Raw genomic sequence first — 27,942 nt, 5'->3', positions numbered from 1 at the left:
GGCAACCGAACTTATTTGACATACAGCCATATAATCTTGTGCTACGGTGTTTTACGTCAACTCTCGCTTCTGGGAGTGTTGATGGATAAACAAAATACCGCGGTTAAGATGTAGTGCACGAAAGATAGCTTTGGTGGAAATTTTGAGGAGCACGAAGGAGAAACAGTGTACAACGTTATCATGGCGGCGTTTCGTTCCACCAATGAGGAGTTAGCTTCCTCTGGGAGTCGACGGCTGGCATTACACTTAGGATTTCGCGTCTGTGAGATAATTCGCGCCGTGAGCCGTAGTTATGCCTTGTCCAATGATATTATTTCTGTGTAAAATGCAGTACAAGTGTGAGAAATGAGTACGTAACGTTCCTTCATCCTCATAAAAATTTCAAAATGCGTTTTGTGTGTTTGGTCACGTGACCTTTGCCAAAAAATGGCGCAAATCCATGACTTCAAAAATGGGTTCCGTAACTATGCGTCTGTGACATCTGTATTTGTGTACTAGGTTTTGTTTTCATTAACCACGTGTTAGGTAGTGCTCAGTGAACGTCACAAAAACTGGCAAGATGTCTGCAAGAGGGACAAAACGGCGGGGGAGGCCCCCTAAGTCTGTGGTTATGGAGAGACCCAGGAAATTTCAAATGCATATGTTGAAAAAGCCAAAATACCTTCTGAATAGAGAAAGTAAGGGTTCTGAGACTCCCAACTCACAAACTAGTACCCCGACTGCCTCAAGAGCGTCATCCCCTGTCGGTAGTGAAAGTAGTCGTCGGAGTATTAGGCCTAGAGGAAGAGATCGTTACAGGAGAGGTACGGGCTACCAAAGAAGAGGCTACAATCCTGATGCTGTCGACGAAAAGGACTCCGAATATCACTACGGTTCTGACTTTGGTGACGAATCTAATAGTGGTAAGAGTGATATAGAGGAAGAGCCATTCCCAAGTGAGTCTGATTTTGACGAAGATAGTGGTGATGGACCGTCGAGCGACAGTGACTTCTCCCTATCCAGTTACAGCACCGCGAGCGGGATACAAAGACGGTCGGTGGTCGGGAGGCCCGCTCCGCCTAGTCCAGTGCCACTGTGGTTGCAGAATAAAGACTTTCCCCCCTTAGAACTTCCTAAAAGTAGTGACGATTTATTGGTGCCTAGAGATTTAGTTCTTCAAGCTCTTGGAGTGTACGAGGTGCTGCGTCGTTTCCGAACTCTGGCGCGGTTATCACCATTCAGGTGTGTTAATTCTGACGTAACTTTGTTCTTTTGTTTTGATATTTTTCATGGGGAAGTGATTGTGATTGGTTATGAATAGTTAACTCGCCGCCCAGTTTTTTGTATTATTCGTGTTTTTATTTGGCCCTACGCGGAAGTAAACATTGTAATGACCCGCTGCTGGATGATAAACTCCGACATGAAAATTGGTTCCAATAGTGAAAGAATGCCAAATTATGCAGAGAATTGCTGTAATTGATGACCTTTCTTAAAATATTCTGGTGTATACCCAGAAAATCACCCCTTCCAGCATTTTTATGAAAGTTTTTTTTAGTCTAACGTATCCAAGTAAGAAAATGCTTAATATTCTGAAAAGTAAACAAATTATTCGAATGGTAAATTGAGAAGTTGGTAAATATTGACTCTAGTCTTCAGCTGTATTATCACTTAACCCTGTGGACTTGGTTGAATTCAGGGTAATAATTTATTCGGTCCTTAAAATTGTGTGGAATCCATGAATATCTACATTTTTTATTAGTAAACATATCAGTAATGTAAACACAATCAATTTGAACTTGGTAGCCCATGAGAAATATCTCTAAATGGTATAGTTAGTTGTTTTTAATGGAAACTCCTTTTGGATAGTTTTCCTGTAATGTCCAATTTAAGATCAATTAATTGTAGTCTTCTCATGCTCAACTGTCAACGTAACCTTGGCTCATTTCATTCTACATGCTCTTTTACTTTTCACCTTTCATCAAAATATGGATATAAGTCATCCCTGTTTTGCATGTATTTGTTTCACACTGTCTGGCCACTTAGTTTCTTATGTAGATCCATTTTTTAGTGATTGGCCTGGGCAAACTCATTTATAGTTCATACAAATTTGGGGTAAATCAAGGAGAGCTTTAAGGTGACCAGCTTTTAATGTGGGTAGCTTGCTAAACATGCATATAAGTCATTCTTTGAACCTCACGAACTGTCCTTGGAGGCACAGTGGATTGAATAGCCCTTGGTATTAGTTGCTCCTCTCCTTTTTGTATTCATCACTGACCTAAGAATTAAGACTTACCTACATACATTACACGCAGAGGATCAAATTTACATATCAGTAAGTCATATACTACAACACCTACGGAAAAGATAATGAGCACCTTGTCTGTTTGAGGTCACATTTTTCAAGCTGTTCTCGAAACACCACTGAAGGTCATACTTTGGGGTGGGGGCTGACCCCGCTCACCTCCAATGGGTTTTTTTGGGTTGCTCATCGGGCTTGGCCCTATAATTGGATTAGCCTGCCAGTCTTCAAGTCTTGTATTGCTCTTCAATGCTCCATTACCATCTAAAGGCCTGTTTACATGATGCATTAACATGTGCAAGTTAATGTCTGTTTGCATGAATGATTTTTGTGGAACGGAACATGTACGAATGCATGAACCAAATTAGAACAGGTTCTATTTTCTGTGCGTGCATTCACACAAGTTAGGTGGTTACACGGTGCATTTTGGCGTTTATTCTCGCATTCATACATTTAGACATTAACCTGTAAAAGTTAATGTACGGTGTAAACCAGCCTTAATGCTTCAGTCTCAATCCTCCATTAGTAGTTTCCCATCTTAGTCTTTCATGACTTAGCATCTTGGCTTCTTTTCTCTTATGTGTCAATTGATTGATCTTTTTTTTGCTACTTCCCCTTCCTTCTTTCTTCTAATAGAGGTAAAATATGTTCCGTTATCCTCAGTTTCTTGATGTTAGCTGGGTCACATTCTGGATTTTTAGTCTGATACTTCTGCAATGCTCTTCTTGAGGATATGCGTTTCCTCCAGCATCCTTTAGATGTTATCCTTAAGCTATTCCTACCTTTTTATCTACGGCAGCTGCTAATTTTCTTCTGCCTGTATCTCTCCCTGGAACTTCATTTCATTTTGGCACTCTGGTTTTCTTGAATCTCAGCTGATTCTACTTTCCACGAGCTTGTTATCCCCACCAGGTCAATTCCTGCACTGCTTCACTTATTTCTCATTACCAAGTTGCTTCAGAATTCCACTTGTCTGTCTCACCTCTCATTCCACTGCCGTAGATGGAACTCTCCTACTGTGTACCCATCCTTTCCTCCTCGGAGTGCCACATTCCAATCCCTTGTTGTTATCAGGTCTTCCTTCCCTTGACATTGCTTAGGACTTCTTCATGTAGTTTATCGTATATTTATACGATTTATTATCTCAGATGGTTAAATGTAGACTTGTAAACCTATACTGAGTTACTATTGCTGTCAGTTGCCACACTATCTTGATTACCAGAATTCTTTCATTGTACTACCTATATCCCTTTTTCGTCCCCTCCCTTAATACTTCTGAAGGATGTATCTAATTCCTACATTCTTCTGTTCATCACCTGAGTGAAGAATTTAATTCCCATCACTCCTGTAGGTGTCTGTTCCTTTCAACTTGATTTCATCTCTATCTTCAAGCTCTCCAAATTCCCACAACCCCCTAGGATCTCACATTCCTTGTTTTTATCTTCCATAGTTGACCATTTTACTCTCCTTTGTAGTCCCTACCTGGAGATCAGGTTTGGAGACTTTTTTTCCAGCAAAGATGGCATCATGATGTACACATTGAATTCAAGGGTGCATCATTTAGGTATATCTAGTTGTAGGCTTGACCCAACGAGTGTACATTTTTGAAGGCAGCATTTATTTCCTCAATTTTGCTATTTATTGACATTCCTTGACTTGATTACAAGGCAAATACCATATGGCCTGTTAAATTGGTCTTCTGTCCAAATTTACTGAAGAAAGCTGACAATAATTCTTCAGTTGCGTTCTTTTCTGGGAGATTTGTTCCTAATACAGTGGCCCACTGGGCTTTATTATCATCATTACATCTGTTATATTTTCAAATCATGGGTGTAATATGGATGGTGTGATTACTTTTAAGTTATTGGTGGTGACCAATCTGATCTCTTATCCTATTTTCTCCAAAGTTCATGCAGCAAAAACTCCTAGCCAGGCGATATGGCATTTTCTTCAACTTTTATTGGCTCTATGATGACTGTCTTATTTTGTTTTCACACATTCATATTAATATCCTTTATACCTAACTCATTTATTTTGAAGGATTACACTACAATATACCTTATTGATGTACCTTTTCGTGCATTGTAAACAGTTTTCATGAATTTTGTCTTCACTGAAATTAGTTTTCAATCTGGATTACTATCTATCATCCACTGAGTTCATGAAGAAAAAACGGTTACTGTAAGCAAGTCTCTCATGTCTACGCTACGCATGCGCTACATTTTAATACTGTATTAATTTCAAATGGATGTCTGTCTTCACCCCCCCCCCCCCCAGGTTAACGTATTCACTAAACCAATCATTACTGATTAATTAGACTTTTATCTTCATTCTAAAATGGTTACTCATTTGGAATTGAACCACTGCATGTTATTTTGACGAATTACACTAAAATATACCCTATTGATATACCTTTTCATGCATTGAAAACAATTTTCATTAATTTTATCTTCACTGAAATTAGCTTTCATTCTAGATTACTATGTATTCTCCTCTGATTTCATGAAGAAAACGCTTAAGCAAGTCTCTTATGTCTTAATGTATTCACAAAACCTGTCATTACTGATTAATTACACTTTTATCTTCATTCATAAAGGGCTACTCATGTGGAATTGAGCTCCTGCATGTTATTTTGACGAATTTCACTACAGTATAATTTATTTATATAACTTTTCATGCACTGAAAACAATTTTTATGATTTTTGTCATCATTGACATTATTCTTCATTCTAGAGTACTATCTATCATCCACTGAGTTCATGGAGAAAACGCTAACAGTTACTGTAAACAAGTCTCTCATGTCTTAGCGTATTCACAAAACCTATCATTACTGATTAATTACACTCTTACCTTTATTCTTAAATGGCTTCCTTGTGTCAGGGTGCAAGTACAATATGATTGATTGTGATTGTAATTCTTTCCCTTAATTGAATACATAATCATACTTTTTGCTCATCTTCTGTATTGTTTACCTTTGTCTTTCTGATATGTGATCTTCATAAGTATATAAATGTAGTCTGAACAGCTGACCAGCTTTCTTTTTCACCTTTGAGCCTCAATTTTATGTCTTTTATCCTGTTTCCAGCCTCTTTTTTATTGTATGAGTAATTTTTTTAAACCTGTGTCTATATCTTCATATGGCTGTTGCTTTCATTTTCAGTTGATCATTGTATAATTCTTAGGACAAACATGAGGGAGACAGTTTTGATTTTTGGGGTTATTTTGTGTTTAAGATTTTAGGGTTATTATTTAATTTCTCTTTGCCTACATTATAAAAAATGCCAATGAATTTTAACTTGTTAGTTTGTAAAAAAAATAACTGGCCAGTCACTGATAAATCTTCTTTGACCAAGTCGTGCCGCACTTCAAAGGCAACTTTTCTGAATCTTAACATGGTTTCAGTCCTTGCCTCTCTTCTTCTTCCAACTTCACTGTGCCCTCTCAATTGGGATGGGATGTAGTTGGATTCAGTATATATTTACTTTACTAAACCTTTTAATAAGGTTTACCATGGGTATGTTTTCTATAAACTAAATTTTTATGGAATTTGTGGTAATGTTATTAAAATTTTCCAGTCTTACATGAGAAACAAGTTCCAAACTGGGTGTTGAAAGGTGACTGTCTTCGCGAGTTACATCTGGTATTCCTCAGGGGTCAATTTTAGGGCTCCTGCTTTTCCATATAATCATTAATGACTAGCCTTGTTGTTTAAAAGCTGATTGTCTTTTATATTTATTCATTTAATATATATTGCTACAAGTTTGATATCATCTGGTATTTGCACTAATTAAAATACATTAAAGCAAAACCTAAGAGCAAAGTAACGGAACAGATAGTACACTGGTAAGATACAAAAAATATGCTTGTATGAATACCACAGTATTAAAAAGTGAAATTTTAATCAAATAACCCAATTTCCTAATGAGCCACGTCCAATTTTCCAATGAATGACATCAACCAAAAATCAATGTATGGGGGAAGATCTTAATAATTCCTTCAAAATGTCCGCGTTTCTTGTACTCAATTTCGAATTTGTGATTGTTCCTTCCCAATTAGCATGATGAGTCCAGCTTTTGACCTTTTTCCTTCCAAGCCTCCTCTTTTATAAAAATCTCTTAGACCCCACGTAACCTATTTACGGTTCTCCATATTTATAATGGTTTCCATCATGAACTTCCTAGTGTAGCAGTAACTCTGTCCCTCCTTTTATACCTACCTATAGTATGCCTGGCTGCCTTTCTTTGAACTTTTTAAAATACCTGTTTCACGTTGAGAATCCTACACTGAAGTAGTATATTTTAACACAGGACGAACTATAGTCATGTAGGCCATTTATTTGGTTTCTTTTGCACCCTTTTCAATATTTTTTATGACCTAAGAAACTGTTTTAAGTGATTTTCCCTTCACCTGATCAATGTGCATTCCAAAACTATGTAGTTTGAATGTGAAATTAACCCCAAAATATTTACAATGATTGATTCCTTCCATATTCTATTTCACCATTCACAATTACTCTTAAACTCTGATCAGAATTATGATCATCACAGCCAAGTCCCTTTTCCAGTTTCCTTACAAAAACATCTACAATATCACATAACAATTATCCAAACTTGATCCTGATTATTTAAATGCCACGCTTCTGTCATAGTCTATTGGTTTAAACCAACAGTTCGTACCTAATAAGCACATCTCATTTAATTTTGCAAACCCAAGCAAATCTATCATTTATGTCAAATATATATATTAATTTTGTATAATTTTGCCTTATCATCTCAGAATCCCGCTTGTGATTATTTTTTCCTTACTGAAAACCATTTTATCTGCTGCGCACACATCCCAGACCTAGCCTACCACATGGTCACTTGTTCTAGCCCTTTTCACGTCATTCATCCCAACATGAAGACCACCACTTCATCATTGCCATCATTGGTCTTTATTCTTCCAATCATCCTATCAAGACCTTTGGTTCTCACGCCCGGAAAGCACTCAAATCCATACCCTTTGATCCTTGGTATCTCCCCCACATGCCGCAGAAGTGAATCCTCCATAATGCTCACCCTTTCATTGCCCTTCTTAACCGCACTTCCAAGAATGACTTCACACATCTGAGGGCCAGCTCAGTTCCTTTCCTCTCCCCCTCCGTGTGTTTGGATGTCTCCTATGCTATTCCATAGTGTGGGAGAGACCCTTGCCAACTTCCGGTGTTTCTGCTCTATAATAATAATAATTCTTTATTGGTTCCAGGACATGTGGTCAACATGTATAGAACAAGTAAAGTATGTACACAAAACAAAACATAGACAATGAAAGTAAAAATTAGATATTCAGATGCAATGACATAAACTCATCAATAGAATAGCAAGAATTGCTCACCAGATACAAGTACAGTTGTTTCTTAAAGATACTCATAGAACATATTACCCTTAATTCTCTTGGTAATGCATTGAAAAAACTCACACCAGCATAAACAGGGTTTTTACTATACATGTTGAGATTATGAGATACATACTCTATTCTCAGGCTCCCAAACTCCTGACATGCATTTATTCTGCTCAGAACTCCCTTCCTCATGCAGGTTTAGAGAGATGAGACAATGAAACCTTAGATATGAACCAGGATCACTTCAATTAGCAACTATGTTTTTTTTATATAAAATGACCGGTACACATTTTTTAACTTATGAGTGGAGAGGAATGTATATACTTTTTATCTATGTGTAATATCGTCAATTTTGCCTTAAAGTGGAATTTTATTCAATATAATTATATTTTTAATGTTGTTCCTGGTGGATATATGACATCGATTACTCACTAAGGGATGATGTCAAGTAGCAAACTTTCCTATAAACTGTATGTTCAAGCATTTTCTCAAAAGCTTATCACCTCATGGTATTTTAATATTGTACAGTGGAACCTCGTTAAAGCGAGTACGGGCTATAGCGACACCCCCGCTATTACGAGAGATAGCCGATGCACCGTCAATTGACCCTATAATAAGCGTGTTAAAAAATTCGTTTTTACGAGACCCTTTCGGTGATGGCTCTCGCCATAGCGAGGGTTTCACCGCCGGAAGACTTTCATGAAGACTCCTTAACCTCTGTAATTGCTAGCGATCTGTTAGAAATGAAGTTAATGGAGTGCTCAGTATCAAATTTATGTGGTAAACTGTCGTTCGATAAATATAATGATGACGAAACAATGCTTTGCATGATTTTTATTCAGTGCGGCGCTTATAAATTGTTTGAATAGTTAGTCGTTATTTGAGTAAGGGAATTTAGTGATGCAAAAAACATCGCCTTTCGTCTGGATTTATGCTTACGTTTATCGGATAGATGTTTATCTCTCGCCGCACCACTCCTGTTCCTGTATATCTGTTCGCAACAGGTATATTGGCTATTATTTGCTCCACCTCCGGTAAAGCGACAATTCGCTATAGCGAGTGTTTATTAGTGCACCGTGGGGTGTCGTTATATCGAGGTTTCACTGTAATTGTATTCCCAAGTTATCTTCAAAAACAGTGGTGTGAGATCACTGTTCCATTGTGCGACCTGTTAAAGAATACTGTAGTGTCATCTGGAATCCACAACTTTTCACTTTAGAGAGAGCACTTAAAAAAATACAATTGCAGTTTGTAAAATGGCTGTATTCTTTGGAAAATTACGCTGCATTTACAAAACCTGAATATCCATAATTACATAAATATTTCATCTTTCCCCACTTGAAGTCAGAAGGAGAGTTTCAGACTCTATTTTTCTGTGCAAGTAACTATGGATGCTATGGATTCCAGCCCTTGACTTGGCTCAATCAATATATGCCCCTTCAAGGATTATTCTTACCCCTTCTTCCAAACTAATATGATTAGATGATAGTAGTAAAAATGAACCATTGACAAGAATGATGAGCGCACCTAATGAATCTCTGATAATTATAAAGATACTGAGTTTTTTCTGAATACTTTCGTTTCCGTAAAAAGGAAATGTTTGTATATATTTTTTAATTGAACATTTGAAGTTGTTTCTCCCTCCCCTGAGTAATGTATGTATGTATGGATTTATTTATATTATTGATCTTGAAGAAAATGCTTCTTGCTGTAGCACTTGGGTTAAATAAATAGATAATTAGACTACAAATAGACACACAGATAAAGGGACACTTGAAAATGTTTTTTAGACGTTTCAATGGGGTGACCCACTATTCACAATGAGTGAGAAGGAACTATTAACTAAGGAACATTTTGTAAGTGTCCCTTTTTCTGTGTGTCTATGTGTAGTCGTCTAATTATTTATTTATTTAACCTATTTATATTATTGTATATTTATCATAAAGCATGCAGTTTGGGCTGCATTTGTGTGTTGATAATAAATTGCTAATAAATCATTATTATTATTATTTTAGGTTTGAAGATTTCTGTGCAGCTCTAGTATCAGAGGAGCAGACACCTTTACTTTCAGAGTGCCATCTATCACTATTGAAAGCGTTGCTGAGAGAAGAGGATGCTCAGCAAACTCACTTTGGACCATTGGACCATAGGTAAGTGTTTTTTTTTTCTCTTCAGACCCTTTCGTAAGTTATTTGTATTGCATAGGACTACAAGTTAGTGAGACAAGGGTACAAGTTTGGGCACATGCTAAGGAAATTGGGGATATCAAAACTTAATGAGGAAATATATTTAAAGGTTTAAGTTTAGTATTGGATTAGGTCCAAGATCAGTGATTTGAGTTGTTGCAGGCAATCCCAAGCTACACGCAAATGTGCACTTATATTAATTTTTTTCTATTCACAAATCCATTAATTTAATATATTTGATGAGTCAGTTATGCTGGTTGGGATGGAGAACGAGAGGGCAATCCTGTTGACATGTTTGCTCAAAAGACTTTGTCTGTGAGTGGAAATGAAAGACTTCTCTCAAAAGCCCTCTTTCCTCCTTTATTACTCATTAGGATGGGTGGGAATCCCGGCCAATGCATCATTCAAAGGGATTAACACTTTCCTACTCAGATTCCTTATTTTGGCCTTTTGAGAGCAAAGATTGAGTGCTATGCTGGTGACTCAGAAGTAGACATTAGAGAACATCAGTCATGGTGTTTGTACATAGTTGCAACTTCTGGCTTAACGTAGTGGAATGTATCCACGTTGAACTGTCGTCGTAACGAGGAAGAAGAAATGATAGAAGGGATTGTTAAAGAAAAAGGAAAGGCTTAATACCCACTGTGTGAGTAGGGTTGGTTGAAGGTAAAATAAAGTAAAGGGGTGTAGATGATAAAAATTCTCCCATGCACAGAGGGGGAATTGCTAAAAAAAAAAAAACAATTAGTGCTAGCATTTTCTTCAAGACTCAAGAAGAAGAACTTTCAAGTGTGTATTCCTTAGATAAGGTGATCATCAAATTTTGTTTATCCAACTATTTCTGCAAGTACAAAGTCTTCAATTTTGTTCTTCATGCCCTATGAGTTCCCCTCTCCCTGTTAGAACTTTCTTGCTCAATATATTGCTTTAATGACTGCTCAGAATGGTAGTACATATGTAGTTAATTTTTCTCCTACGTAATTGTGGCAAGATTCACTTTGTGTAAGTTGATGTTACTTATGCTCCATTGAAGCAGTATGAATTCAGGAACCATGTAACAACCCTCATATTGTGGGGCAGGGTATTTTCTTCACCTCCCATTTCTTTTATTGCATCAACACAGTCCTTTCACCTTCCGGCCCCTTCTTTCCGCTTTCTTAGCACACCGTGATTCACATTTCACGTCATTTGTACATACCACATTTTTAAGTGACCTTCGCATCTCTCAGTCTTATTCACTCCTTCCCCCTCTCCCTTGGTCTCAGCGCTCATGTCAGTCATTCAATTATGTAAAATATGCTCCTTCAGTGCATGTGAATATTGGTAAATATTGAATTGTTATTGGTAAATATTGTGAATATTAGTGAATATTGGTAAACTTTTGTCCAAGCATGAAACATTTCCCCTGTCATGAATTAGATACCTACAAATGAGATTTCCCTAGCTTCATGTGTTTAAAGTCATGATTGACCTAATTGTGTGTATTCTGAGGATGTAGAAAGTGACATAAAAATGTCATTGTATTTTTAAAATCCTGTGAATCCTTTGCCGTAAGGCTCAAACCTTTCACAAAATTAGTAAGTCAGGAAAATGGCAATGTTTAACTAAAATCCTTTAAAGACCAAACAAAAGCCATTTAAAAAATGAGATTCATGCCAGAGGGTAGATGGTTATGAAATCATTATAAATACTTGCAATATTGAATTTGTCATGTTTTCTTTATTAGGCCTTTTATGTTTTAATTAATTGTAACTTTTCCTCCAGGGATTCAGTTAATGTCACCTTATATGCTGGGTGTGATACTTTTGCATGGCCTGAGGTGCTTCGTGCTTATGTTGAGAGTGATCCTACTGAGTTAGACCCAACTGGTGAACTCTTGCGAATTTTAGGTGGACCAACAGGAAGTCCTGGTGGTATGTATTCTTTCACCTTCTTAGTCAGAGTAAAAAGTTGTTAAATGTGCTTAATTTTTATAATTTTTAGTAAGGAGTTAAAATTAGCTTTTTGGAAATGGTTTGAACTTCTTATTATGATGTATAAAATCATACTTTATCACCACTGGTACCATTGAATCATCTATTATATTTTAAAGACATCTTCTGTATGGATACTCAATTCAGTAATCATATTTAATTTGCTGCTTTATTTATTGTTATTTTTAAAACTCAGAAGTCTCATTTTATTTTGTTTACAGTTTATATTTTTCCTCCTAATAAAAATATTTTGTTACCTTTTATAGCTTTAACTCATTTCAACTGTTGATTTAATTTTTGTTATTTTAATCTACTCTTTTGTTTTTTAATATTATGTATCAGTGAATCCTATCATTATCTTTAACCTAATTTGTAAGGTTTAGATAAATGCAGATCAATTATTAGTAAGAGTAATGGAGGACGCCCTGTAGGTGTTTCAGAAGGAGAGTATCCATTTGGATCAGCTGAAGATCGCCTAAAAGTATTGACATTCCTCACTGATCAATTCCTCATTACAAATCCAGTCCGGGAGGACCTACTCAATGAAGGTAAGTTATTTGCCAGCAATGTTAACACCATATTTTGTTATGAGTTTTATGTTTTCCTGGACATAGTTTGATTTCTATTAATTTTTTATTTAATTAGGGAATATCCATTATGATGATCACTGTCGTATTTGCCATCGCTTGGGTGACTTGCTTTGTTGCGAAACTTGCCCTGCTGTATTTCATTTGGAATGTGTGCAGCCACCATTGGAAGACGTACCTGAGGAAGACTGGCAGTGTTCAGTGTGCAAAGCACATCAGGTACAGCATTTCACATGTTTTCAGTGCATGTAAAACTTAAGCATGAAGGGAAAATACTTCAATTTGACCATACTTTTCTCTCTCTCTCTCTACCAAAAGTGGTTTTAATGGTATTTGTCATAATTAGGGTATGACGCATGCTTGTAAAACTATAAGCAATGTAAATAAATAGGTATGTAATATGTAAGATAAAACTTCTTTTTCATTCAGAGGGCTCCCGAAAGTTAATCACGACTCTTTGTACTCTCAATGTGAACGCTATAGAATGTTATAAAACATCAGATTGATACCTCTTCTATTTAAATATTTTTCTGTTATGTCAAACAATGAGTATTTCTTTCTGTTATAGGTGCCAGGTGTTACTGACTGCATTTCGGAAGTGGAAAAAAGTGGTTTACTCTGTCGACAAGAGCACTTGGGATATGACCGACATGGTAGAAAATACTGGTTCCTGGCCAGAAGAATATTTGTGTTAGTATTCCTTTTATTTTTTGTAGTTTCTTAAGCCTCAAGAGCAATACATAGATGTAAAGGCTATTCAGCTAAGTATTTAATAATGAGAATATCTTTACGTTTTCAGGGAGAGTGAAGATGGAGAGGTTTGGTATTATAGCAGTCGTGCGCAGCTCAATGAGCTGAAGCAGGGACTCGATCCAAGAGAATTTGAGGCTCCTCTTGTCCGAGAATTGGGAGATTTGGGAGAAGAACTGGAAAGGCAAATGGCCATTACTGAGAGGCTCACTCAGCAACTGAAAGGCAGTAAACGCAGCTATTTGGATGCTGAAAGTGGTATGTTGTTTTTTCGAGCAACTTATTATTAAATTTTTAGTAAAGGAATTCATGCCCTACCGTGTGAATTTATATTTTATATGCTGTGCCTAGGAAAGTCACTTTGTTTAGAAGCTGTTAATGGTTCATCTCATGTTCACTTCTCTATTTAAAAAATGCTTAAACCTATGGTAAAAGGAAAGAATTCAAATGGGTTAGTATTTTTCTCAATTGATTTGGAGAGCAGAAAGGATATCCTAGAATTGGCTTATTAACATATATATAGTTTTATTTCATCCTCACTGGTGTAAGTAGGCTTAGCGTAGCTTGCAGTTATGGCAATGACTGGTGATGGCCATTAAATAATATCATCATCAGAGATGGGTTTAACGCCTTCTCGCAATTCAAATAATGGGATGGAATATAAAATTTTACCACAAATATCAGCATGAATGAATATTAAATTATTTAATGTTTTGGATATGTAATACCCTGTGTAAAAATATTTTCCCTTTTTTTTTAGAAATTGAATTATTTCTTTTAACCTTTCACGCCATAAGTTTGTATAATTGAAACTTGTTGTATTGTGTGAGTAAATTTTAGTGAAAATGTGTTGAAAAAAATCATGAAAAGAAAAAATTAGTTTTTGGCCTTGCCAATTAACACCAAAATTTCAAAGCCATATATTTGAGGGTTCTGAGCATGTTCATAAATTTGGAGGGAGCATGGTGGTCTAGCAAGGAGAGCACTTGGCTACTGTCCTAAGGATCCCAGGTTTAAATCTTGTTTGGACAGCCCTATAATAAATATAAGTGGGGGGTAATTTTGGGTAAGGAACTAGCCCCTCTACTCAGAATGTGAAATTTTTACATGCCAGTGATCAGGGCTGGGGTGAACTCTACCTTCACCCTTGCAACTTTTGCGTTGACTCACTGAGTGAGAGAATACTTGAGGCAACATTTTAATTTCTTCCTTGATTATTGAATACCATGAGTAATTCATTATTTGTGGCATTTAAGTATTCAACTGCCTGAGTCCCTAATTATCTTTAATTTCTATGTACGTGAAGCGGCGTTGGCCAAACAGCACAAGGAGAAGGAAGAGAGGAGAAGACGAGAGGAGAGTGGTGAACTTGATGATATTGGAGCAGGAGATGGTCAGGATGGACGCAAAGTAAGTAAATGTCAATGATGCTGATGAAATGGATGGTTATTGTGGAAGCAGTAGGGGAAATTATGGTATAAAGAAGGGATGTGTAAGCACTCGAAAATTCGAGTCCATTAGTTGGTGCTTACAGTATTAATATGAATGGCAATTGAAGTCTAGTAGTTGGTTACAGAGCTGTCGAGGCCAGTAGGTGCAGAAAGCTGCCAATTGGAAACGCTCTCATCTAACTCGTGTGAGATTACATAAGTAAATTATGCTGTCAAAGAAGTGGCAAAGGTTAATTCATGTCGATTGTCCTATTGAAAGTGCTCAAGACACATTACTTTTGATTCATCTCCTAATTCTGACACAATTGCCATCAACATTCCACATCATATTTTCCCTTCTACAGCAGACCAAATGTTTCGATGAGAAAATGCACAATGTGATTGGGAAAATGAGAATATGTGGGGATATGGGTTCAGAAATTACCGTAGGTCATAAGACTTGACTGTACGCACGAGTTGTCACAACGTGACTCAATATCGAAAGGTTCTAATGGCACTAGTGTGTAGACACAATGTGAGTGAGGATACAGAGGTTTCGATTGACCAAGTACTGAGCATAAAAGGAATGTTAAAAACTGTGTTAGTGGGAAGAATGTTAGGTAGGCAAGATAGTAGATAAGAGGATTTATAGATAGAATAAAAGGCAGTAGACCTTTTTGTGAATCTTAGAATTAAGTACAATTTTCAGAAGGATGACAGACTTGGATAATTTTTAAAGTCCACTGTGTAAACCTACCTTAGCCTGTAGAATATTATAATGATAATGCTGCCAAAATTTAAGTAGTCTAAGTTTCCTCATTTTGTTCTTTTGTAATTAAGTGATGAGCTCAATATGACGGATGTCAATGATATAATTATTTGCCATTTTGAGACCTCTATCTGCATTCATTTTCACTGAGTTTAATTGTGACCGAATTTTATCGGTAGCTTATTATTGAAAGTTCCCGTTGCTAGAAATTTTGTGATCCATGCATTTCTTTCATGTGCTAGCTTTATTTGAGGCCTTCATTTTGGAAAAATTCTCATTGGTCTTGTGTATCCATTTCAGGACAATGGACAAAAACAGGAAGAGGAGGCAGCAGAGAATGAAGCAATGGAAGATGATGAGGAGGAAAAGGAAGATGCTGATGAAGACGATGATGGAGATGATGATGACGGCAACACTGCATCTTCATCTGACCCCAATTCAGCTGCCGCTGGAGGTACGTACCCATCAATACATCAGGTTTCGTGGAAAACTTGATGATGACCCTTGTACTATTACTTTGTGATATATGCTCTAGCCTTCTAGTTTTTGTGCTAATTTCAATGTCAATGATGAGGGAAATGATTGTTTTTTTCTAATCTTCATGGGCTTCGTTTTATGTTTATACATGTCAGTATGTGGTGGCATTGATCATTTGGACTTCATTGTTTACACCTGAGTAGAACTATTTTAGGATATTATACTTCAAGCTCCCAAGGATTAGTGTAAGAATAATTAAAATTTCTTTAAGTAAACCAATGTTTTTTTTTTATTCTTTTACTGTCGTGTTTCTATTTCTTGGCATTGTTGAAAACATGTACATGCTGGAGCTTGGTCCCATTCTCAGTGTGCAATACAGCATTTCTGTATTCATCTTTGGCCAAAATTAAAAAACCTTAAACATTTCAGCCTTCAGTAAATTATGCTGTAGTTAACAGTAGATGATGAAGATGAATTCACTAAATTGCTTCAGTAGTGGTTAGCAGTTAATCATGCTCCACTCTATATGTTAAAGACTGTATTTGGAGTTTGAAACTGGGCCTCACACAAAAAGCATAGAGTAGAATATAAATTTTTGATTTTACTCTTTCTCGAAAGGAAAGGCCTTCTATCAGCGCAGTAAAGGTAGAACGCTGAACTTTGAAAAAATTTGTATGAAATTCTGTCGAAGCTTCATACGGTTGTGTCAAATGTCAATTTACTCATTGTTTATTCAACTACAACAATGTATCATTAAACATTGTTTAAACGTAAACGTTTAGATTCAAAAGAATGAGGAAGAACACGCAAAAAACTATGACAACAGCAAAACGGTCGTCTTCTTCATCTCGTAACGGGTAAAATATTTAATTGATGCATTTCATTGTATTTTTTATAGAGAGAACAACATCTTTGCATTACAAGTAGCTTTTAAAATTAAATTTTATCCATTCTTTAATTTTTTAACTGAGTTAATGTATATCGAAGTTAGGTACGCTATGTATAAAAAATATTTCCAAATTTTTGTCAATTACCTCTCAGTAGTTTTTTCTTTTCTCAAATTCTTGTGGCCCCTTCTCTTGCATTTATGCCAGTTGTTGTGTTTGGTTATTCATTGAAAATTATTTTGGTAGAGGGGCAATTAATAGAAGTTTGATTGACTGGAAAGTGGATTATTATGTGATCCATCGGAAAATCTCCCTGCCCATTAAATTCTGTCTAGTACCCTTCCTTACCAGCCATCTCATCCTCCCCTACCAAACTGTTTACTACTAATAACTTACCTGATTAATTATACAATGCTTAGTGGAGGGCACTTCAAGTGCATCCCTCCTTTCGACAGATGGGATGTTAAATGGTGTTCGTATTGGTGATTTCGTTAAGAGCAGGCTTATGCCGATGCTGCTTTTCTCTCCGCCCTTCTCGTATGGCACAAATGACCCAGCTGTCAGTCATCTCCATTAAATACCATGCCATAGTGTGTGTATTAATTGATACTCTTATGTCAAAGAACCTTCACCTTTAGGCACCATGGTTTTCCTCTTCTTATAAATGTTATTTCCCATCAAAACTGGTGTCAAGTGTTTTTGTAAGAATCACTGAAAGTGAATCACGAATCCTTGTTCTAATCTTTTTTTCTGGAAAAAGACTTATACTTTCCATGTGATTCCCTTTTACTCTCCATGTTACAATCATCACATACTTGTGGCAGTGTTCCCTTCTTTCGTGTTGTCTTGCATGTGAGTTTGTAAGCAAGTATGCTCTAAGTGTCACATGGTCTGTGATCGTTCTGACTGTGATACGTTTGTCGCACCTTCCTCTCTGTGTTAGGGAATGATGAAAATGAAACATCTGTGGGTGCAACCCCAGACTCAAGGGAAGGCCAAGGGGCCACTGAGCAAGAGAAAGGAGGTGAGCTGATTTATGCTTCTTGCCTGGTTGCTTGCTTTCATTAGCTTTTTCACAGTATCTCACCCGTATTCAGCCAGTCTGTGCTGCATCGTACCTCAATATTTGGTGTGGAAGCAAATTTAACAAGTTTGTCGCTATAGTAAAACTGTGAATGGAATTTTGAGGTTGTACTTTTATTCGAAGACTTAATGTTCTACTATTGTTTCATCCCTAAAAGTCTTTTATATCTCCATTTGTTTGACTTTTTGGGCCTAAGTCGCCATTCACGTGTTCCTTTTTCCATCTCTTTCCCACCCTGTTAAATGCCGCGGATGCACAAAACATCAGAATGGATAGGAAAAAAGAATGGGATAAATTTTCATTTTCCGTTTGAACAGAAAGCAATGGTTTGCTAAGCTTGATTGATACTTCATTAAATGGTGCCAGAAAAGGAAAGATGAACATGTGAATAGTGTCTTATTGTCTTAAACTCTTCTTAAACATAAATGATGCTAAATCAGTGTTGTTGTAGTTTGTTGCTACATGAGTTGTTGTAATTTAATTGTTTGTTTGAGCAGTATTTTAAATGCTTCCATATTTAACCCATTCTTATTTTTTCGTGTTTTTTTCTTTTACAATGCATCAAAGCACTTCATTTACTTAGTGAATAAAGTTTCAATGCATGAGTATCCATGTAGGTTTACCCCTGTATCCTACAAAAAATGTTAATTTGCCATATCACAAAAGTTGTGTTTATTTTTCAGAGGTAGAAATGTGTATGCTGCTCTTCTTTTTACCTTTTCATTGACATACCATATTAACTAACTAAAAAAAACTGAAGTTTCATGGTTTAGGGTAATGGTCAATCTCTCATGATAACCTGATTGTTAACACAGCAGGCATCTTAGCCTGTTTAGTTTGCACTCTGGCTTGCTCATACTTTATGGTCTGAACATAAATAAAACTCATTTGAAGGAGGAATTTGTACAAGTTGAGAAATTTGATTATGAACGTAGCCATGACTCTGCAATTTAATACTCAGGCACTGAATTTGTGCTCTGTCTTCATAGTATATAAGTGATAGGTACTCATTTCCTTGGCGATGATGTTGAAGTTTATATTATAGCATTTCCATGGCATTTGTCGTGTCTATCATGTGAAGCAGTCACCATAGGCATTTGTTGATCCCTATTTGTATTTGTCAGACTATTATTCAAACTTAAGGCTGGACGGCGATATTTGGTGGAACTTGGTGACAGGAAACGTCGATACCACCACTGCATAAATGCTCAACAATCACCCATCGAATAGAATCCGCTCATCTAGTACTATAAGGGCTATCTAGATGAGCAGATTTGATTCGGTGGGCGATTGTTGAGTGTTTATGCGGTGGAGGTATCGACATAATAAAGATACACTGTTGTATGTTCCTCAGAAGTTTTAATAACCGACCCAGGTTTCGACAATGCACTACGTGCTGGAAACGACCTTGAAAATGACATAGTGTATTGTCGAAACCTGGGTCGGTTATTAAAACCTCTTAGGAACATACAACAGTGTATCTTTATTACGTTTCCTATTATTAAAACGTTTTTTGTTAGGTTGAATGATAGTTTAAGATTATGGGTAAATTTGGCAGAATAATGAATAATGAATGAAAGATTTATTTTTAATAATGAAACTCTTGAGCTGCTGCTAGGTCTGTTTATCAACAAGGATATCAATCAAGGTTGCTTGCAGTAGGTCATGTAAAAAATAAGCATGATGTTTGGCTTAAATGGTGAGCGTGAGAAGACTACTTCAGTATGTTCCAAAAAAATATATTTTCTTCCTTGTGTTCGTTCCTGTGTGATACAAGTTGTTGCATTTTGAGTTACAGAATGTTACCTAATGTTATGAGCACTTCAATTGAATTTCTGTTTTGTTTTGCTTCTGATGTTATTATATTTCTTGGTACAGTATGTCCTCTGCTTATGAACTTTCAGAAATACAAACATACAAAAAATTGAAGCGTGCCCAAAATTTCAAATTAAGTGCCTTTGAGATGGGCCAATGCAATGCCGTTTGACGTAGAGGAACTTGGTTTTTTAGCAGTCTAAACGAGCATCAATTAAACCATAGTAAAGTCTGGATCTGTTCACCATGTCACGCATTTTTCCTTCCTCCTGGCAGGGAAATTTTATCAGCCACGAAGTCAATCAGATCAATTCATCACCATATTGAGTTAACGAAAAATCATTTTGCAGTGTTTCATTCTGTTGCATTCTGTAGGATAACTACGATTTTTGTTGCCTTGCTCAGGTTTTTCAACTTACAAAGAAATTCAGCTAACAGAGAAGGTTTTGGAACATGTCTTGTTCTTATGTTGAGGACTTACTGTTCCTTTTTTGCATGTTAACTGAAGAGTCTCTTTGTTTTTCTTCATTGGGTTGAGGAAACCTTTTTATTTAACTGATGACGCCAAAATTTCAGTTTTTTGCCCATCCATCTCTCTTGGCAATGCTCTTTTTATAATGTTGAGTGAAAGACTCTACAAATGGATGACTGTTGAAAAATTCCCCGATTTCCATTTATCAAAAATATGAATATTAAAGTTGCCATAGTGGATAATATTATAAAGTGTAACTTGCACCGTGGCCTAGGCCATGAGCAGCCTCCACAATTAGCGATGATTCTTATTTTACTCCCAAATCACAAAATATAGCTCATATTGGCCATTTTATTTCGGGGTATTCAAGATATTTAACCATTACACGTACACAAACAACCATGCCCTAGATAGGGAAACCTACCCAGGTGGGACTTGAGCCTGCAACCTCTTGTTTGGCAGGTGAGGGCTCTATCCCACCGCCACCAAGTCTGGCAAACTTATATTGAGTTCTTATTATTATTATGTTGCAGATGCTGCTGGTGCTGGTAGAAAGAAGAAGAAGGCTACTATGATCGTGACTCGATCTAAAACAGGTTCGTTGACTCCACGTACCTTCAGCATGGATGACCTCAAAAGGCGTCCATCATCATCTATGTCTGGTGTCCCTACCTCTGGCACAATCCATGGTTTACCACCTCCTGCTTCTCCAACTCCTGATTCTGAAGGATCTGAGGCACTTACTAGAATGACTCGATTGAAAGCACAACAGATAGCTTCAGGTGAGTTTTAGTAGTAGTCCAGCAAAGTGTTTTAGTTTGGTTTAGTTTAGTGTTCGGGTACACATAGTGAACTCTTGATGATTCTAAGACATCAGGACTGAAAAATTGGCACTTCATAATATCGAAACATTTGCTTTGGTTTTTCAACCATCATTACCTTATTATCTTACCAATTCTAACGTAAGGGAACACTGCAAACCACTATTCAGGCAGCAAGGGATTATGACATTGTACGGTCTATATATATTTAAATGTTTAATAAATGTAAAAGTGAATATTGACAGCCATAAAACTGGTGCTGATGTCCACCATTACAACGCAAGGCTCAAACATAATCTGTTACAGCCCCACTGTAGGCTGTCAACTACAAAAAATTCTTTTGACCATGTTAAACTTTGCATGTTCAACCACTTACCTCAAGAGGCAAGAAATTGTACTTTAAGAAAGTTTAAAGGTGTTCTTCACTCGTGGATAGTGACTCAAGCTTTTTATTCACTCAATGAATTTCTGGAGAGCAATACTCTAAATTGTATATTCTAGATTTAGTTTTTCTTTGACGAAGACTATTACATTGTATTATGTTTAATGTTGAATAAATTATGATTATGATTAGCCTTTACAGAATAGTTTAAAACATTTTATTGGATGTTATTTGTGAGATAATTCATTTGAAAATGCTTTTGAAGTAGATTTAACTAACTCTAACTATTGTAAAACATGAACTCCACTAAATTATGTAATTTTTATAACCCTATCTTTGGAATTCCCACGTTATGTTGAAATGTAAGCAATCATGTGTTGCCCTATTTTACATTATGAATGATTCAGAACCCATGGTAAGGTATGAAAAATATATTGGTCCAAAAAAAAAGGTTCACTCCTGTTCTAAAAAAACACCATGGTGGAAAAAAATTTGAATTCCAGCATTGAAATATAATTTAAATTATGGTGCTGCTACTTTCAACATTCGTATTTCATTAAAAGCCATCTGGTGGATTCTCAGGTATCCATAATTTAGATTATACAACTAGCAATTGAAGTCTAGAATTTTGCATCCTATTATAAACATATTTCTCAATTCTTTAACCATTTAAGAGCCCATGTTAAATTATCCTAATTTTACCTTCAAATCACTCAAAAACGGCACTTGAAACCTCTTGGGATCATTGAAAGTGCGTCTTGCAAAGAATATGTGACCAAAGTTTCATCAAATTCTTTTTACCTTTACTGAGGCACTCAAACTAACTTAAAGGCTTTGGAACAGGGCTTATATGTAGTTTGTAACATTTGCCTTTACATTGTAATTTCAGGAACCTATCTCTTCAAGCTGGGAATGGAGAGTGGAGCAATACCCAGTAGTAATTCAGGTATGTCTCGATTTTCTTTGCTTACATTTATTAATTTGAGTTTTTTCATGAATTAATATGGTTTAAATGAATTAAAACACGCATTGTAGCTATATGGTGTGCCTCATATATGCTGTAAGTATTTGGTATTAAGTTTATCATCCTCATAACTTTTCTTCCAGAGATTTTGGTTAAAAAAATTCTGAACTGAACAGGATTATCATAAAAGAATGGTGCAGTTTTGAATGTGATTTAAGCGGAAACCGAATTACTTAAAGTTCATCATCATCATCATTGGTCAACAATCCTAGGATTGGTTTGACGCAGCTCTCCACTCTATTCTCCTTTCAGCTAATCTTTTCACACCTACGTATTTCTTCTCTTTCACATCTCTCTTCACTTGTTCCATATATTTTGTTCGAGGTCTTCCTTTTCCATTCTTACCTTCCACTTGTCCTTCGACGATTGTCTTCATCAGGCCATCATGTCTCAGGATGTGGCCTATAAGGTTGTTCCGTCTTCTTATTAAGGTTTTAATGAGGCTTCTCTTCTCTCCTACTCTTCTTAGGACTTCTTTGTTACTAACTCTGTCGATCCATTTGATTTTCATCATTCTTCTGTAGCATCACATTTCTAAGGCCTCTATCCTTGCTTTCTCCGCTGCGGTCATTGTCCATGCCTCACTTCCGTATAGGAGCATACTCCAGATGTAGGACCTTATAAATTGTTTCTTTACTTCCATGCTTTAGTTTCCTGCTGTAAGCAGGTCTCTCTTTTGGTGGAATGCTCTCTTCGCCTGGGCTATTCTGCTGATAATTTCTTTCTTACTTCTCCCGTCACTAGTTATCTTGCTTCCCAAATAACAGAATTCATCCACCTCTATCAGTTTTTGCTTCCCTATTTTAATGTTAGTCTTGACTTCTTCTCTTCTGCTGCATACTAAGATCTTTGTTTTCGTTGTGCTTATTTTCAGTTGATATCTACCCATTACCCTATCCATATTAACTAGAATATTTTTCAAATCCGTCTCTGTTTCTGCTATAACGGCTATGTCATCGGCAAATCTTAGCATGCTAATTTTTTCTCCATGAATATTCACTCCCAATGCATTTTCTTTGATTTCATTAATGGCTTTCTCAATGTAAACGTTGAAAATTACGGGTGACAATGTACAGCCTTGTCGCACTCCTTTCCTAATTCTTGCTTCTTCACAGCTGGGCCCTGATTTTATCACGGCTACTTGGTTTTTGTATAAACTGTGGATGATTCTTCTGTCATTATAAAGAACCCCGATTTCCTTTAGGATTCCGAGCATTGTGCTCCAATCCACGTTGTCAAATGCTTTCTCTAAGTCCACAAACGCAATGAATGTTGGCTTGTTCTTTTCCATTCTCTTCTCTATGAGCAGTCTTAGGGCCAATATTGCTTCTCTTGTGCCTTTGTTTTTTCTGAATCCAAATTGGTCCTCATCCAAGTACTCTTCTGCTTTTCGTTCTATTCTTCTATAGATGATCCTTGTCAGTATCTTCGACGCATGTGTAGTCAGGCTAATGGTCCTAAAATCTTCGCAGTTCTCCGCTCTTTTCTTCTTAGGGATAGGGATTATAATGTTCCTCTCAAAGCCCTCTGGTATCTCACCTGTCGAATACATTTCACCTATGATTTTGTATAGCTGGTTCAACGTCTTCTCTCCTGAATTTTTAATTAGTTCTGCAGGAATGTCATCAATGCCAGACGCTTTATTTATCCTGAGGTCTCTTACAGCCGCATCAAATTCCGATCTTAAAATTGGGGCTCCCATGTCATCGGCATCCACTTCCCTCTCGTTTTCGATAGCATTCCTTCTGAGGCTGCTTCCATTGTACACATCTTCCAGATATTCCTTCCATCTCTTCCCTTTTTCTTCGTTTTCAATCATTAGTTCTCTGTTTTTGTCCCTAAGGGTATTACATCTTACGCCCCTTTCCTTAAAGTGGTTCCTCACTATCCTATAGGCGGCCTCTACTTTTCCGTGCTTAAGATTGTTTTGCACGTCTTCACAAATACTTTTCATCCACATTTCTCTAGCCTTCTGCGCTTTACGACATATTTCATTCCTTATTCTCTTGTAACGATTCTGTCCTTCCTCTGTTTTGGCAGCCTTGTATTTTCTTCTTTCTTCGATGAGATCTAATACTTCCTGCGTGATCCATGGTTTTTTCATAACGACTCTTCTTTTACCAAGAACTTCCTCAGCTGCTGCCTGCAGCCCACTTCTAATGGTTTTCCAGCTCTCTTCCATTGGTTTGTTGGTCGTATCCTCTCCTATTTTATTTTCTACAGCCTCTTTAAAAGCCAGTTGATGCTGAACCTCCCTCAATTTTTCAACCTGCCATATGTTTTTCACGGCTTTCTTCAACTTTTTAAATTTAAGGTGGCATTTCATCATAACTAAATTATGGTCACTATCAACATCTGCCCCTGGATAACTTTTGCAGTCCTTCACCTGGTTCCTGAATCTTTGTTTCACTAGAATGTAGTCGATTTGGAATCTTCTAAGGTCTCCTGGCATCTTCCACGTGTATCTTCTTCGCAGGGGATTTTTGAATAAAGTGTTGGTAACCACTAGTCTGTGCTCCGTGCAGAATTCAAGTAGCCTTTCTCCTCTTTCATTTCGGTTACCTAACCCATATTTCCCAGTTATTATTCCATCTTGACCTTCGCCGACGACGGCGTTCCAGTCACCTAAAATAATAAGATTTTCTTCCCCTCTTACCTGCTTGATAACTTCCGCTATATCTTGGTAGACATCTTCTACCTCTTCATCTTCATAAACTTAAAGTGTATGTTTTTAATTTGTCAAATTTGTGTGTCAGACCGTTGTTTTGATTAATTAATAAATTTGAGAATATGCACCCTTAGTCACTCGACAAGTGAGAAATCCAGCGTCAACAGAAGCCTACTAATAACAAAAGGTGTCAAGGGACCAGAGATTAACATCCTATCCGACTGATGGAGTGCTACACTTGAAGTACCCTCCTCAAGGCAGTCAAGCAGTGATCGAGCACTCCCTGAAAAATCTCTGCTACCCTATCTTTTCCTATGAAGTACTGAAATTGAAACTGCACCATTGTTTCAAACCCTTTATCTGGGAAAATATTTTTAATGTTACTGTTAGAATGCCTCAATTACGAGAATACTTTTTTATATGTAAGAATAAGAGTCAGGTTTTTCAGAAAGAAAATTATGGCATTTGTGACTAATAACAACAATTTGTAAATATGCGATAAATACATAATCATAATAAGTTGGTTGAATATGTCCTGCATATATTTCTCCCAGGAGTAATGCATTTTTGTGTGTATAAGTTGCTTAACTCCATATTATATTAAATGAATGTTATTGGTGCCTCTTACCTCCAGTGGCTATTGGTTCTATTGATATATACCTTAGTTTAAACTCACGTTTATTTTGTTATTAGCTTTTAAATGTTGTATTGCTGGTATTGTGAATTTTTCTACATTAAAATTGATGTATTGTGATAATGTTTTGTAGGAAGTGGCCCTGGAATTAGTGTTAGTGGACTTGGATGTCGACTTTATGTAAATCAGTACGCAGTCAATCCAGGAGCATCCTTGAACAAGCCACAGCGCAATGAAGAGAGAGACAAGAAACGCCACTTATCACACAAATTTTCTTTGACATCTGCATCTGAATTTAAGTGGCTTGGAACCCTTTATGGTTAGTATATATTTAATATTCCTTTTATCATTTTAAATGCATTTGATTTCCAAAAATTTTGAAGGAAACTTTTTTTTTTTTTGTTTCCTATACATTAAGGATATTTTGGTCCCAGTTATGTGTACTAATTTTTTCTATCTTTAATAGAAGGACCTCCAGTTGCTTTAAAAATTCATTTATTGTTGAATTCATATTTTTTTATTAGTATTCTTTTTTTTGTTGTTTCTCAAGGTTCTTATTGCTGCCTAGTTCATTAGATTGAGAAATGGAATCTTTTAAACTAATTGATGTTAACCGCACTGCTTTATCAGTACTTTTGGTGCAAGCATGGATAGAATCATTGTGTTTACCAGGATCCTGCTCTGACCTATTTCAGCTGTCTCTGTTGATTTGAGTGTGAATGGGAACTAAACTGAAATCTACTTTTTAGGTTCAAGAACTGCATTAGTAGCGGCTCTGCGACAGACTTTGTTGGCTCTAGAACAAGCTCTCCAGGCTCCATTTCTTCATGTTAATTGGCCACTTCTTCGCCGACCTTGGGTTACATCAGTGTCAGCATCATCTGCACCAAGGGATTTTTCAAGAGCTCTTGTTGTTTTGCAGACTTGCATCAAACCAGTTGTATTCTCCTCAGTTTGGCATGAAGCTCTTGGTATGTATAATTATTGTTATTGACTGTTATTACTTGTAAAGTGAATTTTACTTTCACTGATGTGATAATTTTCATAATTAATTGAAAAGATAGTATCACTGAAACTGCAAGTTGCACCTTTGGGTCATACGACCTAATGGCCATCTGATAAAGGGAGTAGGTATAAGGGAAGTGAATAAACATGCGGCATCCACCGTCGTGGCCCACTGCAGCAAGGGAGCGCACTGGAGGCCCTCCCAGTGGAGTGCCTTAAGAACGATTAATCTGTAACCACCTGGGCTAGTATCTGGCAGAGCCCTCTGGCCAATATTTTTCAATCAAAGTTATCAAACATTTTTCAATGCAAGTTGTGAAACAGTAACCTGACAGAACCAAAGCGTTGAGTTTGTGTAACACACTGAATTTATTCTTAATATACACAATAGCATTCATACATTTGGTCCGGTTACAAGTGGTTGGGTGAGTTGTTGATGGTTGGCCATTTTGCATGGCCCCATCGAGTCTGACAAATTCTGGTCACACCTACCTTCCAGTTGCACCACATAGGTTGCCATCTCTGTAAAGGCCCTTTTACACAGGGCACGTCATTGTGCAATCAGACATACGTGCAAAGGCGCAATCAAAATTGCGTCGTGTGAAGCGGTGAATTGCTAGAACACTTGCGAGACGGCAAAATAGCCCCTGTTCTATTTTCGTTCATGCATTCGCGCAATTCCACGTCATTTTATAAATCAATGCAGCTCTAACCTGTACAATTCCGTGCCCGTGTAAAACGGCCTTAATACACTTACCAAATGATATACCGTATATGTCTGAATATGGTCCCCCCTTTTTTTCCAAAAATGCCTGTGGTAAAAGTAAAGGGGGGGGACTATATTCAAACGCATTTTTTTTTTTTTTAACTTTTCCTGAAACTGAAGACTCAAATTTGGGTGGGGGAGGACTATATTCGGAGAAATACGGTGTGTCGTACTTTTCATTTTGCTAAATGCCAACCTCCGAAAAAAGAAGGGAAAATAATGTTCGATTGCTCGAGGCAAGTTTTAAGTGTTACCCTCAAGTGAGTCAAGCAGCAGTAGACCTGTTAAAGGAACTTACAGTAATTTTTCGTATCTGTTAAATCTATTTGTTACCATTTATTTACTCATGTAAGCCGTGCCCTTGTGTATTCCGCGCACCCCCATTTTTGGGCCGGCTCGTGAGAAAAAAAAAACTTGCTGACGCTTTTTGGGTGCGGTCTAATATAGGAACTCGTGATTTGTTGCTCAATCAATAAATTTACGTTGCCATGATTAATATAGTTAAATAATGTAAGAAATGTAATTCCTGCGAAGGTTTCTTAGTCTCAATGTTAA

The 27,942-nt window shown here is 36.8% G+C and overlaps 1 protein-coding gene across 8 annotated transcripts in view; it reads left to right on the top strand.

The window, feature by feature from the left end:
- The first annotated feature begins 37 nt into the window (after positions 1 to 37).
- The window catches only part of LOC124169491 (nucleosome-remodeling factor subunit NURF301), an 83,702-nt gene continuing 55,797 nt past the window's right edge, over positions 38 to 27,942 (top strand). For 5 of the 8 annotated variants that reach the window (XM_046548121.1, XM_046548120.1, XM_046548122.1 and 2 more), the window contains exons 1-14: positions 38 to 1,221; positions 9,673 to 9,807; positions 11,608 to 11,756; positions 12,194 to 12,364; positions 12,462 to 12,622; positions 12,972 to 13,093; positions 13,203 to 13,411; positions 14,460 to 14,563; positions 15,653 to 15,806; positions 17,660 to 17,740; positions 20,621 to 20,869; positions 22,180 to 22,236; positions 25,750 to 25,935; positions 26,366 to 26,587. In XM_046548121.1, the coding sequence (XP_046404077.1) occupies positions 560 to 1,221; positions 9,673 to 9,807; positions 11,608 to 11,756; positions 12,194 to 12,364; positions 12,462 to 12,622; positions 12,972 to 13,093; positions 13,203 to 13,411; positions 14,460 to 14,563; positions 15,653 to 15,806; positions 17,660 to 17,740; positions 20,621 to 20,869; positions 22,180 to 22,236; positions 25,750 to 25,935; positions 26,366 to 26,587 (2,662 nt within the window). In that variant the 5' untranslated portion in view covers positions 38 to 559. The remainder of the gene's footprint in view (positions 1,222 to 9,672; positions 9,808 to 11,607; positions 11,757 to 12,193; positions 12,365 to 12,461; positions 12,623 to 12,971; positions 13,094 to 13,202; positions 13,412 to 14,459; positions 14,564 to 15,652; positions 15,807 to 17,659; positions 17,741 to 20,620; positions 20,870 to 22,179; positions 22,237 to 25,749; positions 25,936 to 26,365; positions 26,588 to 27,942) is intronic. The other 3 variants (XM_046548123.1, XM_046548119.1, XM_046548125.1) reach the window with 3 other exon arrangements.

The sequence above is a fragment of the Ischnura elegans genome, chromosome 12 (assembly GCF_921293095.1).
Source record: "Ischnura elegans chromosome 12, ioIscEleg1.1, whole genome shotgun sequence".
NCBI classification, from domain to species: Eukaryota; Metazoa; Arthropoda; class Insecta; order Odonata; family Coenagrionidae; genus Ischnura; species Ischnura elegans.
This window is presented reverse-complemented; position numbering and strand designations above follow the sequence as displayed.